Source organism: Triturus cristatus, chromosome 8 (genome assembly GCF_964204655.1).
Source record: "Triturus cristatus chromosome 8, aTriCri1.1, whole genome shotgun sequence".
NCBI classification, from domain to species: domain Eukaryota; kingdom Metazoa; phylum Chordata; class Amphibia; order Caudata; family Salamandridae; genus Triturus; species Triturus cristatus.
In genome coordinates this window covers 143,522,550-143,546,411 of record NC_140591.1, presented here as the reverse complement: position 1 = coordinate 143,546,411, position 23,862 = coordinate 143,522,550, and the positions used below count along the sequence as shown (strand labels likewise).

The 23,862-nt window shown below is 41.8% G+C and overlaps 1 protein-coding gene across 4 annotated transcripts in view; it reads right to left on the bottom strand.

Moving 5' to 3' along the window:
* Positions 1-5,765: 5,765 nt before the first annotated feature.
* Positions 5,766-23,862, bottom strand: part of ZBTB20 (zinc finger and BTB domain containing 20) — a 1,375,461-nt gene continuing 1,357,364 nt past the window's right edge. For all 4 annotated transcript variants that reach the window (XM_085621157.1, XM_085621156.1, XM_085621158.1 and 1 more), the window contains 2 exons: positions 9,865-11,475; positions 5,766-6,597 (listed from right to left, as the gene is read on the bottom strand). In XM_085621157.1, the coding sequence (XP_085477283.1) occupies positions 6,173-6,597; positions 9,865-11,455 (2,016 nt within the window). In that variant the 5' untranslated portion in view covers positions 11,456-11,475 and the 3' untranslated portion in view covers positions 5,766-6,172. The remainder of the gene's footprint in view (positions 6,598-9,864; positions 11,476-23,862) is intronic.

The following is a 23,862-nucleotide window of genomic DNA, read 5'->3' as shown; positions in this document are numbered from 1 at the left end:
TATACATGATTCTCAAACAAGCAAATGAGCAATCAATGCTTATGGCTTGCTACAGGTATCTTACGTTTTCTGGAAATACTGGCAGCAGATACATTTCCCAATCCACCTAAATTGTTGTGGGTGGCTGTGCCTTTTGTCACAAACTTTAGATCCATTCACCCACAATTCTCTTATTGTATAGATCACACAGTTTTAAAGTAAAATATTTGCTCCAGGCATTTTTAAAGATTTCACTACTCTTATTTCTGATTAAAGGATTTCTGACACCACCAACATTTGCAAACCCCCCATAATAAACTGTAGTATGTTGCACTGGATAAAATATTATAGGTGGACTTTCTGGATTATTAATATGCTGCACCCATAGTAAATAAAAATACTCATACAAATAACTAGGGAAATGACACAGCTATGATATACTTAATTAAGTCTTTGATCAGCATCTAAAGTATCTCTTGGATAGGCTAGGACTCTCTATAAACATCCCCATGTTTAATCTGTAATTACATTTACCTGTTTTACTTATGGCCATTAAAATAATTAACAAGTGGTATCAGTGATTATTTAGTGATTTGATATTAATTCTAATATGATCAGAGAACTGGAAGAAACATTGTAAGAACATTAGTCATTGTTAAGGGATAAAGGCTGATATCACTTCCTTCCACATGGGAACATTTTTAAAACCCAAAACAGTAGGCAAATCTCAAGATAAACCTCTAGATAAGACTAGAGACTATAAGAATGCTGGTACTAGTTGGTAACTGAGCTAAACAAGTGAAATATAGGCCGACGTGCATCTCTACAATATAGACCTTCCATTCTATTGGGGTTCTATTGAAGGGAAGTACAACAAAACTGGAAATCTGAAATGCTGCTAACTGAGTGATGTACACCACAACCATTGTAGCTAATTAATGTGTGGCACAATCTCAAAAGATGCAAGTTAAGTGGGTGTTCTGATATAAAATATGAAAATACAGTTCTTCTGAAAGTACCTTACTTGATTTGACCAAAGACCAAGGATGGGGCCATCCAGAAAAGAAAGTATGTGGTTGTACCTAATGACAGATAAAGGTCAGGAAATGGCTTTGATATCATTGGCAAAAACACACTCCAAATTTTATTTTGCCTGGAGCATTGAAATTCTTGGCACTGTTCCTGTCAAAGACTCAATCTTATTCTGGACTAATGATTATGGGACAATGGTGACAATGTTAAAATGCAAAGCAGTATTGGAAATGAGGAATGGAATAACCTGAAGCATGATTAATTTAGAAAGATTTTTTTTTACTCTATCAGCTTTTGTTTTTATGTGTTGACCTTCTCAAAGAACCAAAAATCTGGTTAGTTCTTAAGTCACACCATTCACAAAATGGCTACCAAACTGGATTTTGCTTATGGTGCTTCCCAGTATTTTAATAAACAAATTGATATAAGTGCTTGCGTTGGATAAGACCTAGGCGAACATTTTATGAGGTAAAACTAATTCGATTTCCACCAAAAAGGAGACTCCGATTTTTAAGGTAGAGCTGGCACCCCCAAAAAAACTTCCCTTTTGGAGTAAAAGATGACTTGTAAAGGGAGAGCTATTAGTTATGGAAGAATAAAGCAACCCAGTTCATACACTCCCTTCACCTTAAACATCCTTATCAAGAGACTTTATTTCAGAATTGAGATGCAAACAGCAGGTGTGGGAATTTGAAATGTGTACGGATAATAATCTTCACTTTAAAGGTTAAGCTTCAAGAAAGGAATATTGCTCCCAAAAGATCTATTTGGACATAACTTCTAGCTGATGTTTTCCTGAAAGGAGGCACTTGTAAATATAAAAAATGTCCACATTGCACTTAAAGGATGAAGGGGTTTGTCTTTGTTTCGCACGTCACACTGTTTATGGTGGCTATACAACTGTGTTTGTTGGGAGATACTTACACTACGGTATCAACAACACAGAGTATGCACTACCTTGGTGACATCATAATTAATTGTTGTTCGAAATTCTGCTACTGTAAATTGGCCTAGGCTAACTGTCCTTTTTGTGGGAAATCAAGGGTCTCTAACTCACTTTTAAAATGGTTAATCATGTTTTGGGAAAAAAAGGTTGTAAAAGAAATGCAGCTACCATTCTCTTGGTGGATTATACATTATATGAAGAAGTTTCGTGGCATTCATTCATGCTCACAGTGTAAATAGGCAAATAGCAAATAACTTAATAACATTTTGCCCAGTGTATTTCGGAACTTGGCTTCCAATCAACGCATGACATTTAGTTCCAAATATGAGACAAGTAGGAGTATATGTGTCATGACTAACAATTCTAATATGAGGATATGGATCATGTGGTTAGAAAAGAACAACAATAAGAAATCTTGGTGTCTATTAAGAATACACCTGCCCACTTAACTTAAACAATATTTTCTCTCATGCCTTAACCTCAAACCATTGGCCCTATGCACCCAAGTGTTATTGGACTTTTTCTTCACTTCTTTTACAAAAAAGCGTTTAAATTTGAACATTGCCTGGTGCCCTCAGGACAAATTGGTTTGAATGCCAGTGTGGGCAGAGGAGGCGAAAGCCCTTTAAAATACTCGATGAATACAGGCCCCCAGTGACCAAGCCTGAAAGTCATAAGTAACTCCCTCAACCCTATGTACCATACACTGGAAAAGTAAGCTTCCTGTGTGACATCGGGATCAGGAGTGGATTGGGTTGGGAGTGATCTGTGTCCACCGCCAAGCAAAGCATGCCATTAACATCAACCATGTGTACACACTATCTGAGAGTACTTGGGCAGAGTACTGGGAGTTCTCCCTTGCAGTTGGTGGTTACTTTTAGGAGGCCTTGTTTGCCAGGGTTTTTTAAGTGATTTTGCTTCTCCCGGAACACAAAAAAATGAGGCTACTTGTCAACTGGGTGGTGCGTGTGGTTTGGTTGAATGATTTGGGTCGGTGGAAACATAAATCTATGTGTATTGCTAAAACATACCACCTCCAAAAATAATAAACAAATGTGCATTTCAACATGCCTGTAATGAAACCATAAAAAAAGACCCCGCATAGAGCAGGTTCTTTCTTTAGAAACAAGAAGAGGCCAGTTCAAGACACAACAGTCTTGCACTTAAAGTGCAATATGTTTTTAGCTTTCATGAAGAACCAGACATTTAGGTTACTTTGTTGAGCAACTTCTACAAACACACATAAAATATGTTATGCGAATACCGGGCTGTCCAGTGACATGGTAAAGATGTGCTTCTGTGTATTGTGGGAAGGGTTGTGGACACTATCTTTTAATTCTATAATATTCTATTTATATATTTAATAGTAAGAGGTCTATTTAAAAATGGGCATGTTTAAAAGAGCAATATCAAGAAGCACCTAGGGTTGCAAAGTCCATTGTATCTTGCTGTGGAGTTGTTAGGACGTCTGCAATCTAAGAATAGTTTTAATACTTTTAAGGTTTCTATGGTATGCAGTGGTGCAAAGGGTAATTACAGATGAATTTCTTCCGGTATTGTTAGTAGACCACAACCTCCCACCATGCCGCAAATCTGATTTGCCCAACAGCAGTTTTCCTCAGCGTCCCACCATCGATGACATCTTGTGCCTGCATGTGCCACTTGAAACTAGGTCACACAAATGTACTGTGGTACGCAGGCCAATATCATGGGATATAACAATGAAGTACTAAAACAGAGCATCTATCACCAGAAACCTACTGCAACATTTTTTGTAAATTAACATGTAACTACCCTACAAAGACAACCTCTTCAAGGAATATGCTGTTTTTTATATCCTTTAATAAATCCCTTTCTCTAATTTTAAACCCTGCTGTTTCCACCCCCCCCCCCCCATAACCACCCTTAGATTAACCTTAACCTCGTTCTTTTCCCTACCACTGGCCCTTGCCCTTTACCAACTAGTTGTTACTTGTATTGTTTTTTCCTTACTCTCTCAATACCGTGGTCAATGCCCCTTTGCCTATCCTTATCCCATACCCACAAAACACTCATATAATACAGACTCTAAAATTATTCCTTACCATGTTATCTACCCTTAAGCTATCCCCAAACCTCTTTTATACAAGAACTGTTTACATTGACTTCAATGATAACAAAACACCGGAGGTCCTAACTTGTTTTTCAAAGCATTTGTTGTGGGCGATTCTCTGTTTAAGCACTCTTTGTCATGACATATTCCTGTGTTTGCACAAAAGCTACTGCTTTCCGACTGAGGCGCAACCTATCTAGGGGGAAAGAGGAGGCAGGGAGAGAGCGTCATGAACACATATTAAAACAGCATGTTAATAACAGCTAATAGCCGTCCCACTTTGGCATTCTCCGTGTTGTTCCAAGGGGGCAGGAGGGGCTTAGATATTTAGTCTCACCCCCTGTGACGAACAGAGAGAACTACACTTCTGACTTCCGTTTCCAGAGCTCAGCGGTGCATACAAGTGCAAAATCAAAGTAACAATAAATCTATTGTAAAATCTGCCTAATCTACCTTTCAATGAAGAAGGATGCAAACCTCAGCGTGACAAGAAAGAAAAAAGATAACAACGAGAGAGACATTACAAAGGGACTATGACAAGTAGATCAGAGTCGTAAGAGTTTTTACATCGTGTAGTGCTAAACTGTAGGTACTGCCTTATCATGGCAAAAAAAGCACATTTAAAAGGAAAGACAAAGGAGAACCGTCCTTTCCCTCCAAGGTGAGCACTTAATGCACTTCTTTCTCTCTCCTAGGAAGTGGGACAAGTTTCTTCTTCCTCGACTCAATATAAGAAAAAATAGTTCAACAAACTGCAGTTGTTAGCGGCAGTGTAGACAAAAAAGCCTCACTTTCTAGTTTCATCTTTTTTTTCATAAATACTATCAAAAAAGTTCAAAAAGAAAAAAAGACTGCAATCTCCCTATTCAATTAGTGAATGCCACTGTTTGACCCGAGATAAATTCAGATACAATTGGTTTAAGCACTGAGTTGTGCTTAGCTGTGTTTTTTTCACTGCCTTATTCTGTTGTCAAATAAAAACTCCTCCCTCTCCCCAAAATCAAACGTGCCGCTATGTTTCACGCAGACAAGCATGAAAACCCTGATACATCTCTTTCATTTTTGCATTATGCTCCAACAAGGCTGTTGACCACAACAATGCTCTTGATCTTGTACCTTAAAGACCGCAGGTATGAATCACCGAAAATCTTGATCTGGTGTGTGTACAGTAAGCTCCTTGTTCACAATGTCCTTCTCAACAGCTTCAAGGTCATGCGCTTGAGCTGGAGATGCTGAAGAAATACGAAAACTATTTTCGTCGCTGATGATGTCTCTTTGATTTGAAATTCTTTTTGCTGTATTTTCTGTGCCTTCTTCCGAAGTAAGAAGGGAAAAAAACATTGGAAGGGGACATGAGCGAGGAACGGGGAAGACTAGGATGGGGCAGTAGAATCACAGAAGTGAGCGATGCTGGATTCTCCTTCCCCATAGTCCTTCACGTAAACCATACCTCTTTTCCCTCGACATCTTATACATCTTGGTGTAAAGACAGACGTGTGATGTGAATGCAGCAATCGATGGCCAATGCTCTTTGTTAAACAAGAAGCAATATTTCACAGTCCTGCCTTCAAATGATCAGCGCAGTCCAAGCAGCCAGAACTGTGAAAAATGTCCATTTGAAAAACACTGCATGTGGTGTACTTGGTGACAGCAGGCCTTTTAACACATCATATTTTTTGAGTAGTGCTGTACACAAGTGATTTTTTTAAATGGTCATTTTCTTTTTTTTTTTAAGAACGTTTGTGTTTAGAGGCCAGTAGCTTAAGATCCAGCCAGTGGATCCATTAAAGCGTAACCAAGCCTTAAGGCCACCATCCATAGGGAACTGGGAAAAATATATATACGAAGATGTATGTCCCCCGTTCTCCAGAAATGTAATGTACCAGCAGGCAATACAGTTCTTCATGTAGTACAAAACGGAATTTGTTTTAAAATTAAACAATACAAATTTCATAAATTCTAGTGCCATAGCTTTTTCTCCCACCCCAACCCACTTTTGCCCCCTTGATCGCCTCCTCCTCCTTCACCACCCTATCATTTGTTCACAAGAAAGGTGGTTGGATTTTTCCAACCCTTCACTAGTCCTACCCCCTTGCAGTTGGTACTGTGATAATGGGAACTACTTATCCGTCTGACACATGCATTCTCATGTGGTCATTGAAAAGCTCGATTTGGTCAAATTTAGCCGGACAGACAGAGCAGACATAAGTTGTCCCATCAATGCAGGCTGCCACTGCTCCACTTGTAGGGATAGCCAGGACACCTGCTCCCTCACTGCTGGCTGTGCTATTGGTGGAGCTGTGTAGGGCAACGTGCCTTTCCAACAAGGTCTTGTGGGAGAACTTTTTCTTGCAGATATAGCACTCATAGGACTTCTCGCCCCGGTGGAGGCGCATGTGCACATTGAGGGAGCTCTTTTGGGTAAAGCGTTTATTGCAGATGTTGCACTGGTAGGCCCTCACTCCTGTGTGTGTCACCATATGTTTGATTAGGTAATCCTTCAGAGAAAAGGAGCGCCAACAGATGCTGCACTGGTGCGGCTTCTCACCTTTAGGTCAGATAGGGAGAAAAAGAAAGGGAATAAAAAAACAAGTATTAATTTCAACTCATTACAATAAAATGTACTAATGCATAATTGTGGCCATAGAGAGAGTGGTTACCATGACTCAAACGAACAGCAGGACAATTATTTAGGGATACAGATTATATCATAGATACATTACATTAATTGAAAGGCATTTAAGGCACTTTGTTATTATTAAATTTAAAAATGAACTGAAAGAGAAGGGGTAATCACTGGTAAACTAAAAGCTAGATTTCAGCAACACCATTATGGCAGAACTACGAACAACCTCCATTGTCCCTCTCAAAGCAATACACAACTGAGCTGCCTACTTAACAAGTGCATCAATGAAATGACCGGCGCCCCCCGCGCCTAGAGGAGGGGCGCCCTTAGTAGCGCCACGGGACTGGACCTTCCCCAGGGCCGAAAAGGGGGCTGAATGAAGTGACGTCATCGGGGTGCGCTGGAAGGCTATTTAGATCTGCGCCCTGCGATCCTCAGCCTCTTTGTCCCTTCGAACCTCCGGCAAGCTGCAGGGGCATATCGTCACCACCCACCCACCCGGCAAGAGAGCGAGGGCGGAACGGTGACAGTTAACAACAAGCAAGCACAACAAGGGCGGTTAAACAACTGGATGGCCCCCAGAAAGGGGTAGGAGCCACGTGTGCAGAGGATAGGCGGAAGGGGGGATTGGCCTGCTGGTGGTCCCTGACTCTTCTGCCCTAACCCACAACCTATGGACTGAGGTGAACCCTTGGGAGGCTGCCTGAGTGCAGGTACCCCGGTGGGCATGCCAGTGTGCCATGCGGGGCCCTGGTTTACAAGTAGTGCAACTGTTCGCTGTAGCGCGTTGGGGCCTGCTGGCACAATGTGCACAGCAGAGTGGGGGCTTGGTGGGCCGAGACGGCCAAGTTCAAGTGTATGGCCAAGTTCAAGAGTTCAAATGTAATGTGGCGCATATCTTCTTTACTGCCTTTGACAGGCCAAGGCCACTTAAGTGTACGGCCAAGCTCAAGTTCAAGTGTAATGTGGTGCCTAATTCCCCGGCAGCCTTCGTCAAGTTAATACCGCTAAAGAGTGATGCTTTGATAATTTTATATCCAAAAGGGATACTGTTACTCTCGTGTTGGTCACTGGTGAATTACCTGTTTCGTGAAATAAAAAGGCTACGCCATGAACAACACGCTCTGTTTCTGAGAGTTCTTGGGCAAATGGGAAGAGTGAATGTCACGTTGTGCGCCTACTACAGGATCACCTCCCCTCTGTGCTCAGTAACCTCCAATAGCTGCCCACTGCAGCACAGATACAATTCGAAACCTGCTGCCTAGTTCACTAAAGCACCCAGAATGACATTCCACCGTAGATCATCAAATTACTCCACGAGTCTGGAGGCTCAAGAGCCAGAATGCACATTTATTGGAAGTTCACATATCTCTATCGCTCTGAAAAGCACCATTTGGAACTCACTATCACATAAACTGAGAACACTTCTTCCCATCATTACCTTAAGGAACATCTCAAAGCCCATCTATTCAGTCAATTCCCCAAACACACAAGAACCGGTACCTTGTCATTATCTCAAGCCAACTGTTCCTATCGCCATTAAACGCATTTTGGGAATATGTCTGTCATTTTTCTTTCCATTTCTTTTGTGATTTCTGAATTGCATTCAAAGAGGAAGGATTAACAATTGTATACACCATTGAATCCATGTGGCATTGTCTGAACAATTTGTGGAGTAAAATTGTGAGATCTGGTTCAGTTAAAGACAGAAGCAGTTACAATGCTCCGGATTATCTTGGCTGAACTTCCGTTGTATATTGTAATATGACATCAGGGACCGGCAAAAGAGCCTAAATTATGCAATAACCTAATTTCATGATTGTCGCATTTCTCCATGTAAATCAATATACCGTATATCTTTGTTTTGGTTGTTCTGTAGCAACATACTATTTGAATTTTATATTTTCTCGTTTAGCTTTCTATCTGGTTGTAGTAAGGCCTTTCTCTAACTACTATGAGAGGTTTGGTCAGAGTGTTTAACATACCATTTGTGTGAAGTCAAAATTATTTATAGTGGGAACGGTGCAACGGGGGATTGTTCTATTTTTAACTGCTCTGATTCTACAAGCCCATTGATTGTAACCATAGAGAGTCCTGTCAGATAAGTAAGGATGACTGGTAAATGGGAAAGTTGGTTATAATAATTCCCCTCGTGATTTACATACCTTTAGCTTTTTCATTGAGTTTCTTTTTCTTTTTCTTCATAAAAAGGACCTTAGTAGTTGCTTTGTTTTCCAAAATAAGTCTTTGGAAAGTCTGCTGGAGACCATGACAATCAGGTTGTTTACACAATTAAATTGATCATCATTCTGGTAGCCTTAACCCATCCCCACTAATTAATCTATTTAGGGAGACGATCAGTTTAGTGATTTCGTGCAAAGATCATTTTTTGTTGTATCTCAATGATTCTATGAGGTCAAGTGCCTAGTCATTTCAAATAAACTAATTGCCAGAAGAGGCCCTGGTTGCTAATTACATCCAGGAAGCATAGAGCATTCAGTGGATGAACTTTGATTGATCTTTGTTTAAGTGTAACCAGAGGTATCTGGGTATCCTTCAATAGTGTTCATCTGAGCTGAGCTACTAAATGTGGTCACCGTCCGCGCCCAGGTGCCATGTCTCAGCAGGTGCAGGGCATTATAGGAGCTGCGGGGAGGTGCAGGCCGATAGTACTTAACCATTCTTCGTACCAGGTGTGTTCTTATATACCTGCCTTCGGGCATTAGCCCTGGGTTGCTTCAGTCTCCGGGGTGGCCTGTTGTGCCTGGTGGGTTCCCAGTGGTGCATTGCTCCACCTACAGCAAAACACCACCTGCCCCTGCCTGACTCCAACAAAGCAGCTGTGACAGGAAATCCGCCTGAAGCGGCAGCCTGATCTGAGGGAAATGCTCATGCCCTTCTAGCGCTACTTCTGATAGAACCCACATGCAGCATGTTTCTAAACAACTAATGTTATTGTGTGCTATAGTTCATGTTAATTTTCATTCATTCTTCCTTTATTCTAGTCATCTCCCATAATGAAACTCCCTGATATTTTCCTTACCTGAAAGCCTGAATCAGACATAGGACACCTCTCCACACTTACAAAAGATCACACTAGTTAACTACACTTAGAAACAGTTTGTCCTATCCTATTCTTTGGTCTGTGCTTCTTTTCTATTACATGGCTTTAAGTAAGCATACACTCACCTGTGTGGACGAACATGTGCTTCACATAATTCTGTTTGGCGGTGAAAGTCTTGTTGCAGAGAGTGCATTCGTAAGGCTTCTTCTCACCCTGCCCGCCTGCTCCTGTATGTCCCACCGTTGACACCAGGGCCTGTGGGGTGGGCAGCTGTGCAGTAAAATTGGACAGACTGGCCTGCGGCACCGTCACAAATTGAGTTTGTGTGCCAGTTAAAGGCTGGGGCAAGGTGAAGAGGAAAGGCTTGGGGCCACTGCCAGCAGCTTGTGTGGTAAATAGGGCAGGCAGGTAGGTGCTTCCAGCAGTGCCAATAACCTGGGTGTTGCTGGTCAGTGTCAAAGGCATCCTTAAGTTGCTAGTCAGGGTTTCCGTCTGGCGCAAATAGAGCTGGGTAGTTGGCAATGCGTGGGCACCAGATTGGCTGACAGAAGTCTGCAACACTGCCTTTTCGGTGCTGTCACTAATACTGAGTACTGTGCTGTCCAAATCAACATCGTTGCTTCTCTCTGGTGAGGATGAACAGGTTTCTCGGTTCTGTGGATTCTCAGCCTGGCTCTCAGTGATTTCATCTTTAAGATCGTTCTGTTCTGTCTGGGTGGCGTCCTGTTGCCCCTCACGGTTAAGGTTGACCATGTACTGCTGCTCTAGCGAATCGGGTTCTGTGCTAATGGACGAACTGACCCCAGAGTCAAAACTTTCTCCTTTAGGCTCGCTTTCAGTCCCCTCTGCTTGGTCAGTGTCTTCAGTGCATTCCTCTGACTCATTGCGTTCCAGGCCTTGTGGTCTCTGCTGCCCGTAGTAGTCATAATCATCCTCTAACTCCTGCTTGATTTGAATGTTTCCAACAAGGGTTTGAATGCGGACTGGCCTTGGTTGCTTGCGGCAGTGCGTGGTCTCAGGGGTGACAGAAAGGTACCGTCCCATTTGCCGGGAGTGTTCGTGAATTCGGGTAATCCAACTTGGGTCTTGCAAGTGATGCTGCCGGGGGAGGCTCAAGGCTGTTTCATGATGGCTGACAAGGGCTCCACTGTAGAAGGAACGCTCCCCACTACCATTCTGCATAGAACAGGCATAAAGGGCAGAGTAGATTCTGTCCACACTGTGCTGCTGATGACCCTGCAGGTATCCTGACTCAGTGTCACTACTCTGCCCTGACGTTCCCGACTCTGGAGTTCCCCTGGAAGTCTCCTGGCCAGAGTCCTGCATCCCAGGATAAAGCCCCCCAACATTCTGTGAGACAATACGAGTGCACTCATCAATCACTGTCTTTATCTGCAGGATGCTGGCCGCTGTCAATATCTGCAGTGCCTCAGACTGTGAGACCCTCAGCACCCCACTGTACATGAAGTCGATGAGCTTTTGCACAGATTGGACCGACACCACTGAGGGGATCTCAATGTCGCTGTAGCCTAGCAGCAGCTTGTCTTGAAAGAAAGGGCTTCCAGCGGCCAGCACGCAGCGGTGGGCTCGCAGCATGCTTCCGTGGATGCGGACCGTCACGTCACAGAAGTGGCCACGGTTGCGCTGCTCGTTGAGGGTCTCGAGCACAGAATTGCTGAAGTTGTGAAGATTGATGCTGTGAATGCGCTCTGTCATCCCCTTGCAAATGATGCTCCCTGAAACATAAAAAAATAAAGGCAAGATCAAGTAATAGCTGCTATTATTGTACCGTAATAACTGGAATAGAAGCATATGACATCATCCACAATGCCCTAAAGAATTATGATCAATAATATGCTGTTCTGGCCCTTTCATTAATATGTAGTATAGCTTCTATTTATTACTAACATTTTAGTACAGTGTTATGACGGAGGCTATAGCACTTTCTGCATTTTATACGAGTGCAAAGCGTACTATAAAGCCTTGACTTACACACTGCATCAGTGCGCAATCGATTCTTCAGAGTATCTACTGCACTCTCAAAAGGTTAATAAATATGGGTATAAACAACATCCAATAACTATGTGTGGAACTGCAAACCCAGTTAATCCTCACGGGGGGGGGGGGGAGGGTGCTATTTGCAAACGAAATTTTGTAGTACTTTAGTAGTAGTACAATATTACTAAAGTACTACAAAATGCTGTTCACAAATCTACAAGTGTAAATCTCCACCTTCATCTCCTATCTTTTCTACGGAGAGATCCTCACATATGTAAGTGCCCTATTTAGGGTATCGATTAGGATGTCGTTCGGAAAGGCTCCGATCGGATTCGGGTCTGCCTAATCAGATTTGGAACTCGTCTTTCCGACTGATTCAGAAAGCTTTCCAAGCGACCGATTACGATGTTCAGAAAGCGTTCGGACTTTCCAAATCGGTTCCGAATGGCATTCGGAGGAACCAAGTCGTTCAGAGTCGACTCGTACAGGTCAACGATCCTCTTTCTGACCAAGCGATTACAATGTCAGATTCAGACAGCCTTTCTGAATCAGTTGTTACGACACAGATCGGCTGTCGGAATCTGACTTTTGGGGCCCGTAGCCGACCCCCATTCACCTAGAGCTTTCCGAATGGAACCCATGGGGGTCCCCAAGGGACCCCTCTTTGCAACCATGCACAGTGAAGCATGGGATGCCCACCACAGGGTGCACGATTTTCCCAAGCTACCCCTTTCTTCAATGCAAGCCTGTGTATTTGGTCGGAACACAGGCTCCCATTGAAGTCAATTTGAGTCCAGCCGAAAACAATTCAGAACCATCGTAATCGGTCGGTCAGACTCCCCGAATCCAATTCGGTCAGAAACCATTCCAAGAACGATTTGGTCGGAATGCTTTCCGAACGGAATCGTAATCGACTCCTTAGTAGTAAATGTGGGAGTGACCAGGGAAATAGTTGGAAAAAAGGGCATACTTACTACTAAATAGGAACAGTTTAGGGAGGACTACAGAAGGGTTTAAGGAGGGTTAGGGATGGGTGTAAAAAGGGACATACACTGACTTATTAAAAGAGTAATACGATTGCTGTTCATAAATTGCACTTCTAAACTTTCTAAATGCAAAAAGGGACAAAAACCAGTAGTAAATTACTTCAGCTCAGAGCTGGATTACGTCCATTACCACACATGACCGACCATTAGTAGTGCAGCACGTTCCGATATATATATTAGAGGTAGGGACAAAAACAAAAATCCCACTGGAAATAATGTTACTTCAATTTTTTCTTAAATATGTCAAAATATACATAAATATATTTTTAATGTATCTAAAAATAAAACATCTTCATTGCGCTTTCACCGACCGGGCTCACGCACTGATGCATCCTGTGCAATGTGCAGCCAGGCCTCAGCAGATTTTTTTCATATGGTCTGGTCCTGTCCTCAGCTGGCAAGTTTTTGGGGGTCCATTGAAGAGGAGCTTGCAGAGGTCCTGGTGTGGGCGGTTCCACACAATCCACGTCACTCACTGTTGGGGATCACAGATGGGCTAGATGGGTCCCGGAATGACAAGACCTTCTTTAACACAGCTACGATTGTTGCTAAGCGCGACATAGCGGCGGCATGGATATGTCCAGACGCACCAGCTCTGGGTAAGTGGCGCAGGGGAGTGGACTGGTGCACGACACAAGAAAAGGTAATATACAAGGTACGCGGATGCCCTAAGAAATATCGGAGGGTGTGGGGTAAATGGCTGGGCGCTGTCGAGGACATTGATTGATTTACTTCACCTATTTACTGACATACATTCCGTGGGGGGAGGAATTGAGGGGTGCATAGATTTTGACGATGTAAATGATTAATTGCCTTCCGTGATTATGCTGATTTGTTTGTATGTTCCTCAAATTCAATAAAAATTTGCATATAAAAAAAACATCTTGAGAATATAATTATAATATTTTAACAACTGTTTTTTAATTTATAAAGTAATGTAGTTTTAAAATCAAATATAATTAAACTACTTTTAATTATTTCAATGAATCACGTTTAATATTTCTTAATGTATAAAAAATGTATAATTTACATTTTCAAAAAATAGTGTTGTAGTATTTGTATTGTCTGCTACATTTAAAATAAATATGTGAAATTACTTTCCATTAATATTTGACCTAAACATATTTCCACTCATTTTTTGTTTAGTTAAACAAACTCTTTTTCCTCTACTTTACCAGAGGGAGACTCTGCAGTCAATGTGGAGATATCACTATGGTAAAGTACAGAAAAAATCTATAAACGTTTATTAATCAATATATATAATAAATTAGTAAACATATTTCATATTAAATATTATTGTAAATTAAGGGCCTGATTTAGATCTTTGCAAACAGGTTACTACGTCACAAAGTTGACACATATCCCATCCACCGAAATATAAATGAGATTTGCATTTTGGCGGACGGGATATCCATCACCATTGTGAATAAGTCAATAATATTTATTTATATGTGTAACCATTTTATATATTTGTATTTAATTTAACATTTTTCCTATGATGTTTTATTTTAAGATCCTGCCTCCATTATTTTCAATGGGAGAGTGTTGCAGTTTCAGTGGCTGGTCATATATGGTACTGGACTTACTACTGTTTCTTTTTGGCAGTAGCAACTTACACTCGTAAATTTGCCACCAACCCCTTTTGTTGTGTTTCGATTTAGATGCCCGTACATAGGTTTCCCTGAATCATGTCCTTATATAGGCACAATTTGCATTGCCCTTATTTAGGCATAGAATCCCAGTCCTTATTTAGGCATTAGCCATGCTATCCAAATACAGGCATGGTCACCTACATCCATCCATCCCAACGAGCTCTTAGAAACCAGACCCTTAAGCCATCAGGATTTTCCCTAGCTAGGATTATTGATTTCTCCAAGAGCTCATCTATTATGCATGAACTACTATTCCCTAGGGGTTCATTCATGACGTCTTCCTCTGCCAGACTTTACGTCAATGCTAGCATTCCTAAGTACCTTCCAGGTATAAATATACCTTCCCTTGCCATAGCAAACCACGGCTCGACTGCACTGCTCGATATGGCTTGCCACGGCAAGTTCGGAAGGAATTTGAGTCCCCGCCTGACGCACTGACCAGACGCTGTCATCCCTGCTCGCAGAGAATACAGCTTTCAGTGTTCTGACTCCCTTCGCGGGGTGTTGGAGTTTGAGATTCGGAAAGAGATTCCCACCTCTCTCATTCTATGGTATGGAGCTGACTAGAACTTAGAGGGACTCTTGGCATATAAACTTAGTATATACCATACTATAGAAAACAGCACCTACTTCTTACCTTGTACTACACTTAGGTTAGGTACACTGGGGTAGAACTATTTAGAAGCATCAGACGAGTATTCACTTTTTAGCCTGTGTTATTTATGTATGTATATATGAATATATGTCATAGCAAAAAGACAATGCTTTTGCAGTATTATTTTTTCTTACTGCTTACGCTGTGCGTATTATATCTTGCTTACTGTCTAATGATTGTAACAGCTCATATCTCTTACACGAGAAACAAGACTGTTCAATAAATCTTTTGTTGAAACGCCCATCTATCTATTTCTGTGTAACTCTGAAGAAACTAAGCATGCACGATTGACTGAGTGAAACTGTTATCTATTGTTTCCAGGATTCTGAGACACGTTCCGATTCTAAGAGAAAAAAAGTTGTCATGTTTATGCGGTTGTCAGAAACTACTCCCTTCTTGTTTATTCAAGAAGTTTCTAGTGACCTCTGAGTTAGCTGGCATACAAGTAATTAAGTTTAATATACTCGATAGAGGCATACTGACCTTAGTCCTATGCAAAAACTATAGTGTATATTATTCCAATGCGCAGAGCCTATAAGGGGAATAGGAACTACACTACAGGGCGCCCAACGGTTTGGTAAGGCACTAATTTAACGCTAGATACTGAAGTAACTCAGTCGTGCTTTTCTCAGAGACCCCTACTCATAATTCTCCATAAGACGTCTGGAGTGGGTAGGGTTAATATCCGCCATAGCTGAGTAGGACAAGAATCCTATGTATTAGCTGTTTGGTTTGTTCAACATTGAAGGATACAGTGTTCCAAAATATTGTGCACCTTATCTTTGTTCCCTTGAAACTTGTTCTACATTTTTCAAAAACAATGTCCCAAAACGGGGAAACAGAGGCTACGGCTGATCCAGCTTTAAATACTACAGGTTTAAATGAAACCGATGAGGGTGTTATAAACATCCCTACAAAACTTAAGGAGAGCCATCACTCTAAAACTTATAAAACATGGCCTAACACCAAGAGGTGGTAGAGCAGTTTTTGTGATAGAGGCACATGAATCTTTTCAGACAGAGGTATTCTATTCGTGGATTACATTCCCAAAATCAAATCCAGTAACACATGTGTTTCACTTCTTGAAAGAAGATGAACCACCTGAGGAATACATTCCTTTCGAGGATATTGAGATTCCACTCACATACCAGAAGCATAAGCTCTGGTTTAATGGCGCCCTAAAACATTACAATCACATTTCCAGGCTCGGTCAACTAGGGAGACCAGGAGCAACATGGACGATTTTAGCCGGCTACACACCACATCCTGACATTGAAGCAATGTCAGACGAGGAATTACTCACTCAATTAAAAGAGTTAATAAAAATGTACAGACAATTAGTCCAATATGTCATGCAGACTTTTACAGTCCAACCACAAATAACCATTCCAAATCAAACCCCTCATCAGGGGAATACACTAAAAATTACTCCACAGACATTACACGCAGTCATGGGTAAAATGCCCACAAAACGTGAACAAATTCCATTCAGGATAGCTCCAAAAATTACTCAAATCGAGGCAGTATTTCCTAATACTAGTCCTTATGAGAAACACAGAGTCCTAACAATCTGTCTACCAATGGGGATCACACCACATCAGGAAGCTTGCACCACTTGGGGCACAGTCTTTGCTGCCATCTAGACTAAAACACATGGTGTTCCGTCCATTGCGGTAATACCTGATGTCCTGTAACAAATTGAAAATGAATATGTGGCAGAGCCTGCTTTGAATTTAGGTATGAAATTACTAAAAAACTTCGACCAGGTCTCAACAATAATATTATCTAATATTAAAGGGGAGGCAGCAGCAGTGGCGATCTGCCAACTATTAAGGGAATTTCATGTAACAGAACATCAACAAGAACTGCCCAGAATAATAGAAAAATCCTATGAAGAATTAGGCAGAGACAGTTTAGGTGGAAAACCAGTTAAACCACAACTGTCTGAAGGTCCTGAGAAGGACTCAATTAAACACAATCCTACATCTTCTAAAAAGAAGTGGAAAAATAACAAACAACATTCAAAAGAGAAACGTTCTTAATCCCGGGGTAGCTCTCCTCAAAAGGAGCCCTCTGAAAGGAGGTATATAGAGATAATTTGAGAAAACCTGACAGGTATCAAGATATTGATACTCGTTCCTCTCATACCTTTCAGACATCTTCACAGACATCCGAAAGAAGAGGACGGTCAGATCACAAACAAGAACGCGTGAAGTACAAAGACAATCAACACGTTCAGAAAAACAAACCAAAACCTCAATTCACTAAGAAAAAGGTAGCAGGTCTGAAGATCAGACATGCCGAAAATTCTGAGAACACAACTCAAGAACAGAGAATGGCCTCAGACAATGCTGGACAGTGCAGCAGAAGTAACAATAGGTCGCCAGAACCTGAAGGAACTTCGGTAGATAGTGGACTTGAATGAGTACATCACAGTTGAGACTGTAGACACCAGGGTTAGATCTCCACAAAAGTTATGTGAAATAACACTCCGGATGGAGGGAGACATTCCAAGAAAAGTGAAAACACTCTTTTGGGAAAATCTTTCAAGGGGTTATGACATACTTCTAGCAGAAAGGGACTGACCACCAGAATTTGTCAGGGAGTGCCCACATGGCGAAGACCTCATTATGCCAGCTTTCTCCAACCATGTTCCTATAATTTTTAAAATATACTTATGCTAGGAAATTGGCAGTAGCCCAGGTCCCAGCAATATACAAAAATCATGTAGGATGGGATGAGGACTCACCTCACCATAAAATCCAATTAAAATGTCAACCTACTGCACAAAGACCGTACCCAATTAAGCAAGAAGCTAAAAAACAGGTCAGGGAGATCTTAGATCAACTTGAATACCAAGGGGTGATTGAAACATCCACCTTATCAATGAACACTCCTTGGTTTCCTGTCTCCAAACCAGACAATACATATCGTCTAGTTTTGGATTACAGACACCTAAACACTTGTTCTAAGACATTTGCAGTGCAAAATGCGCACAGTACAGCATTAATGAATAACATTGTGCGTAAAAAATATAAAATCACATTAGATATTTCAAATGGTTTCTTTTGTCAAAACATAGCACCTGAAAGTAGGTACTTGACAGCTTTCTCAATAATGGGGCCCCAGTGTCACTTTTGTCGACTGTGGATAGGCACTTGAACAGGGTAAATACCATTATACTGGGCTTTGCCTCTAAGGGTTATAAATTCAATTTAAAAAAATCAAGAATTGCCCATCTCAATGTCCTTTTCCTAGGATATGAGCTTTCAAGTGAAGGAAAAAGCCTGGCAGCTAACTTTTTAGAAAGGTGTGCGCTGCTCCAACCTCCAAAAACGCTAAAAAAACTTACAGTCGATTCTAGGTTTCCTAAATTTTGGAAGAACTTACATTCTACATTACGCAGAAAGGGTTAAACCTCTCTACGAATTAATCAAAACTGATTTTAAAAACAAAAATTGGACACAGAAACACACAGATATCCTGTGTTCACTACAAGCTGACATGTTAACAACAAATCACTTACAAACACGTGTAAATACATGCAGTTTAGTGATCCGAATAATTTCTGGGCAATGACGATCCACATACTTAACTTTTAACCCCTTCGCTGCGGCGCGAATTCCGCTGCGGCGCTGGGGGGTGCGGGGTGAGCGCGGCGCCACCATGCTCATGACGGAACCACGCCGTCATGAGTCACAGGCGAGCTGTGCTCATGACGGCGTGGTTCCGTCACGACTCCGCCCACTTGCATTGTTCGCCCGCACAGGCGGGGAATCAGTGCCACGTGGGCGGAGCGGCCGCAACGGCCGCAGTTATGACGGAACCACGTCGTCATGAGCACACGCCGCCCGTGGCTCATGACGGCGTGGTTCCGTCATGAGCACGCAAGGGGTTAATAAAGTTGAAAAAATACCAATTGCATACAAACCACATTTGTATACACAAGTGGAAATGCGATTCACTTTGACAGAAAAAATTCTGACAGCAGTTCAAACCGCTGTAGCAAAAGAAAGAGCTCTAGCTCAGGGGAAACGCATTATTGTCGTGACTCCCGTACCAGTCTTAGAGGCCGTTACAAAAGCGAGCATTCTAAAATGCAAAAGCTTTACATCCAAGATGGATACAATGGGTTAATTCTCTTGCTGCAACAGATGTTGAATACGTTTCTATCCAAATTTAAAAACACAAGCATTCCTGCAATACGAACACGAATGTCCTCTGCCTATTGAGATTCCCCCTCTTGACCAGTATGAATTTATAATTTATACTGACAGATCAGCACAACCTGCTATGGAAAGTAAGCAAGCTTACAGTGCAGCATGCGCAATCGTTAAAGGTCGTATGCGCAATGGTAAATTCTGACCGATGGTCACTAAAACACAATCTCTAGGAGATTGTACAGCTCAGCAAGCTGAACTACAAGCATTCAAAATGGCACTTGAAAAAACGGATCGCGAATTCCCCACACTTATAGTGTGCGATTCTTTTTACTGTGTTTAATCATATAATGAATATTTACAGAATTGGCTTCAACATGGGTTCAAAGATGCAAAAGGTGGCACAATACAGCATAAAACGCTTTGGGAACAAGTAGTTCAGTTGCGAAACAGACTACAAAACACTCACGTGATACACACGCTGAGTCATCAACGCGATGGTGTTCACGTTACAGGGAATTCATTGGATGACGAAGCCGCGAAGGGGGCTGTGCAAATGGCTTCCGTAGCTGCGATCACTCGTTCAAAAATGAAAATAGACAGTGAGATATTGTTGGCTATCAATGCTTCAATCAAAGGCAGTGGTGCAGCGTTACCTAAAACATTTCCACTCAAATACTCGTACATAATTGATGCAAACAACGTTCCGTTTGCTCAAATCCCTGGAGTGGGGGATACAGTAATTCCAAACATGGATCGTAGATCAGCTTTGATTTATGAAGCACATCTGGGAGAGGGTCTGTCACATCAGGGGATCTCTAAAACAATATTAACATTAAAAGAGATGTACTGGTGGCCTGGAATGAATACACTGATTCACATCAATAACTGCATGGACTGCAATAGAGATCGCAGTGCAGAATGCCATCAGACACCAGACTACAAAATAGCCTGCCCAGTACAGACACCATTGTTAGACAGCATTAGACTATCTACGTGCAGGCGTCCCTTTGGACGAATGCAATCCCACAAATACTAAGTCAAGGTTCCAATGCATGTGGCCTCGGCGCTCGGCTGACGCTCAAACTGTTATAAAAGATTTGCAAGTGTTTATCGGCACATACGCAAGAGGCATGCTACACTCCGACCAGGGCCCTGCGTTTAGCTCTCGGGCTTGCAAAGAAGCCATGGCCAGTTTGGGCGTTGCATTGCGGTACTCCTCTCCATTCCATCCTGAGGGAAATTAGGTTGTGGAAAGGAAAAACCGGGACATAAAGCGGTCTATAACAGCTAGAGTATTAGGTTCGGGTGATGGGTGGGTCAAACATCTTTATGGGGTCCAATGTCATTAAACAATTTGCGAAGAAGTTCTCTGGGGGGTGTCACTTCATATGAGGTCCTATTTTGGACAAGAATGTGGGTTCCTGATCTCGAATGTAAAGGCACAGTGGTGAAAAATATATATAGATATCAAAGATCGTTTGGTTGTCTTACAGGACTTAAATGAACTAGGATCAAAACAAAGCAACGTGTTCCTGAAGCCAACCACCACTGGGGAAAATCCAGCCGTTCCAGCAAGGCCTGTCTGGATACCAAAGCTTGGGGATCTAGTCAGAGAGAATTTCACGGACAAGAAGGAATTTGGGCCTTTTTACAGACAACCAGTACCTGCCCTAGCCATCCACGGGACAAGAACAGTACTTCTGCCGCCCCTTGCTGGTAAAAAGGAGAAAGGATTCGTGTCCATCGACCTCATCAAACCACACTATGTGGCCAATACTAAGCAAGGCCATGTGGACTCCGACCAAGTAGCAGACGCACTCCTCTAGCTACTTTCCAAGAGGTTCAAACTGAAAGACTCATCACCATTGAGAGTTCAACAGTAAGAAATGAAGGACGAAGCAACAAGGCTATGGAACTCATTCCTCTTGAAACCCAAATAACAGTTCTTCCGGATACACCTGTCTACACCAACGTAACACGTGATCAACTGGTGCCAGCGATTTCAACGAATCCTGATGCAATTTCAACCATTGACAGAACTGCTTCTGGCTATTTCATTAACTTTGATACGTTTTCTGAGGATCCAAGCGAGCCTGAAACAACGCCAGTCAAAAGAACTTTAAAAAAACAAGCACAAGACTTTTTTCATCACCTGGAAAAGACTTATCTGGTTTCACCATGGATTGAACTATGGATTATTTCTGGAATACTTTTCTTTCTACTTTGGCTAGCTTTAGTAATGACTCTGAGCATGCTGATAAATGAAAGATATATTCACTTGGACACAGAAAGTAAAAATGTGAACTTACTTTTGAAGCCACACAAATCATCCCATCGTGAAGCAAGAGACTTGTCAGCAGTGAACATCACAGCCGTTCCTATACAAGATGGTATAGTTTGGGACAAAACGGATTATGATATATTCGGCCCGTCTGAACTTTTGAAGATTCCATACTTATTTAAAATTTAATTACATGACTTTATTACCTTCAGTACCTATTCTGATGATTGAGACTTTGAGACTGTTAATAACATGATGTCTGATCTAGAAAGATCTGCTGCATTCTCTAACCACGAATACTTAGAGGGTTCAACAGATTATGAACAGCTTTTTTTGTTACAACCACTATAGTCATAATTTCTTGCATAAATCTGCAACACCTAGAAATTTATTTATGTATAACCAATGGGAACATTGTCCGACACCACCAAGGGGTAGCTCAAAAACGTTTGCAATGAAGTTTCCATATTTTTCAGGGTACAATACATCAAATGCAGAAATGTTTTACTTTCAAAATGTGAACAAAACAGGAACGAAAAATATGTTAACCAATACGAAACAGATTTATTCTGCAGCCTTTATTGCCCAACTGCCTAGACAGGGTTTTGAGTTTTGGAAAAACACAATTGACACAAAATCTGTCTGGGGTACAAAACATTGGCAAGTGCAGGGAATTGAAGCTTTGTTTAGAGCCTGCATCATCCCACAGCAAATAATGTTTTTGAATGACACTGTCCAACAAACGTCTTGCCTTGGGTTAGCCAAGATCAAAGACATGAACACACCTTCTGTACCAACTCCAGCTAGTAATAGCACTGAACAGGTAGCGGTGACAGTAGACACACTTTTACAAAACAACAGATCAGATTCCGAATGGAAAAAATGGTTGCTCTGGCCCACAGACACAAACATCTGTCAAGAAAGATTCCTGAAGACAATACAGGGTTTTACTATCAATAGGCCAGACCCACGCTATGTTCAAAGACAGCATCCAGGAGTAGTAACAACATACAGTGTAGGAAAATTATGCCTTGATTGGCTACAGACATCTACACTAGAGGATGTGAAACAACACTTATCTTTACTTAAAGAAGACGCAAACATTAGGGAATTCTTGCTAGGTCCAAGAAAACTGCGCCAAAAACGTTTCATATATGCCGGCATCTATGCTGCTTATAATGAAACATGGAAGGTTACCCAAGCAGACGCCGCAGAAAGAATACTAGAAATTAATCGTATTCATTTAGAGAAATCTCTCGCTGTGGTCGATAATGGGTTAACGACTCTGTCATCCAGGATATTTTCACGGGGCAACCTTGAATCCTCTGCTATAGACATTGTAGAACAAGATTTGGTCCTGCTGCGACAAGGCCAGTCTCAATTACGTTCGATTCTGTTATTAGGCTGGGCGCTACAAAACGTGCGTGCAGGCTATGTGCCATGGCGTTTCATCAACACGTCTTTTGTTTTCTGAATACAATCTCACTGGTAAACAGATCGAACTGGCACAAAGGGGAGCAAAGTATACAGTGCTAAGCATTGAAAAACTGGAAAAATTGCCATTTACGGTAGCAGAAAAAACAGCTACAGAATGGATAATTTATGGCAAAATAACTCTGCCTGTTACAACTTTCCATTTTCAGAATTGCCTCAAACACATGCCAGCAGTCAAATATGAAAGGTTGGGTAAATAATACATGAGGACATCCTGGGATTTACCTTACACACACAGATGTTGGAGTGGGGGGGCGTGAAGTGTTTCTTAGCGGTACACACTGTGAAAATGCACTGAGCGGTTAACTCATATGGCGGGATATTAGTTTACACAGGGCCTGTAGCGGTTCCACTGCAAATTTGTCCTGCCACCTGCAAGGTTCACTGGCCGCTGTAATTAATCCAACGTTTGGCCAACTTTCAAATGGGAGTTACCTCATGTTGAATGATCAGAGCTGTTCTGGCATGTTGCCAGGTATCCCATATCTAGTAACGGTTAGTTCCAGGGTCACTTGCTGTATGCAAGTCTTGTTCCCCCAAATAGACACTGTCAGGGAGTCGCCTTTATGGCCTTCACTGAACATCTCTTTTATACAAATTGATATTTTAAGCAGAATATAAGCCATTCTTTTACAACAAACCGTACCTTTGACCTCGGCCAAAGAAACCTATGATCTACAAGTTGCTAGGACTTCGGCTGAGATACAGGCTCTGTTAAGGACAAACTGCCCTACGTATTTCACAAAAATGTTGGGACGTATCTTAAACATGTCTGATACGAGCGGTATTGTGCATGTATTTAAGACTATATGTTCAGGACTGTTAACACCTTTT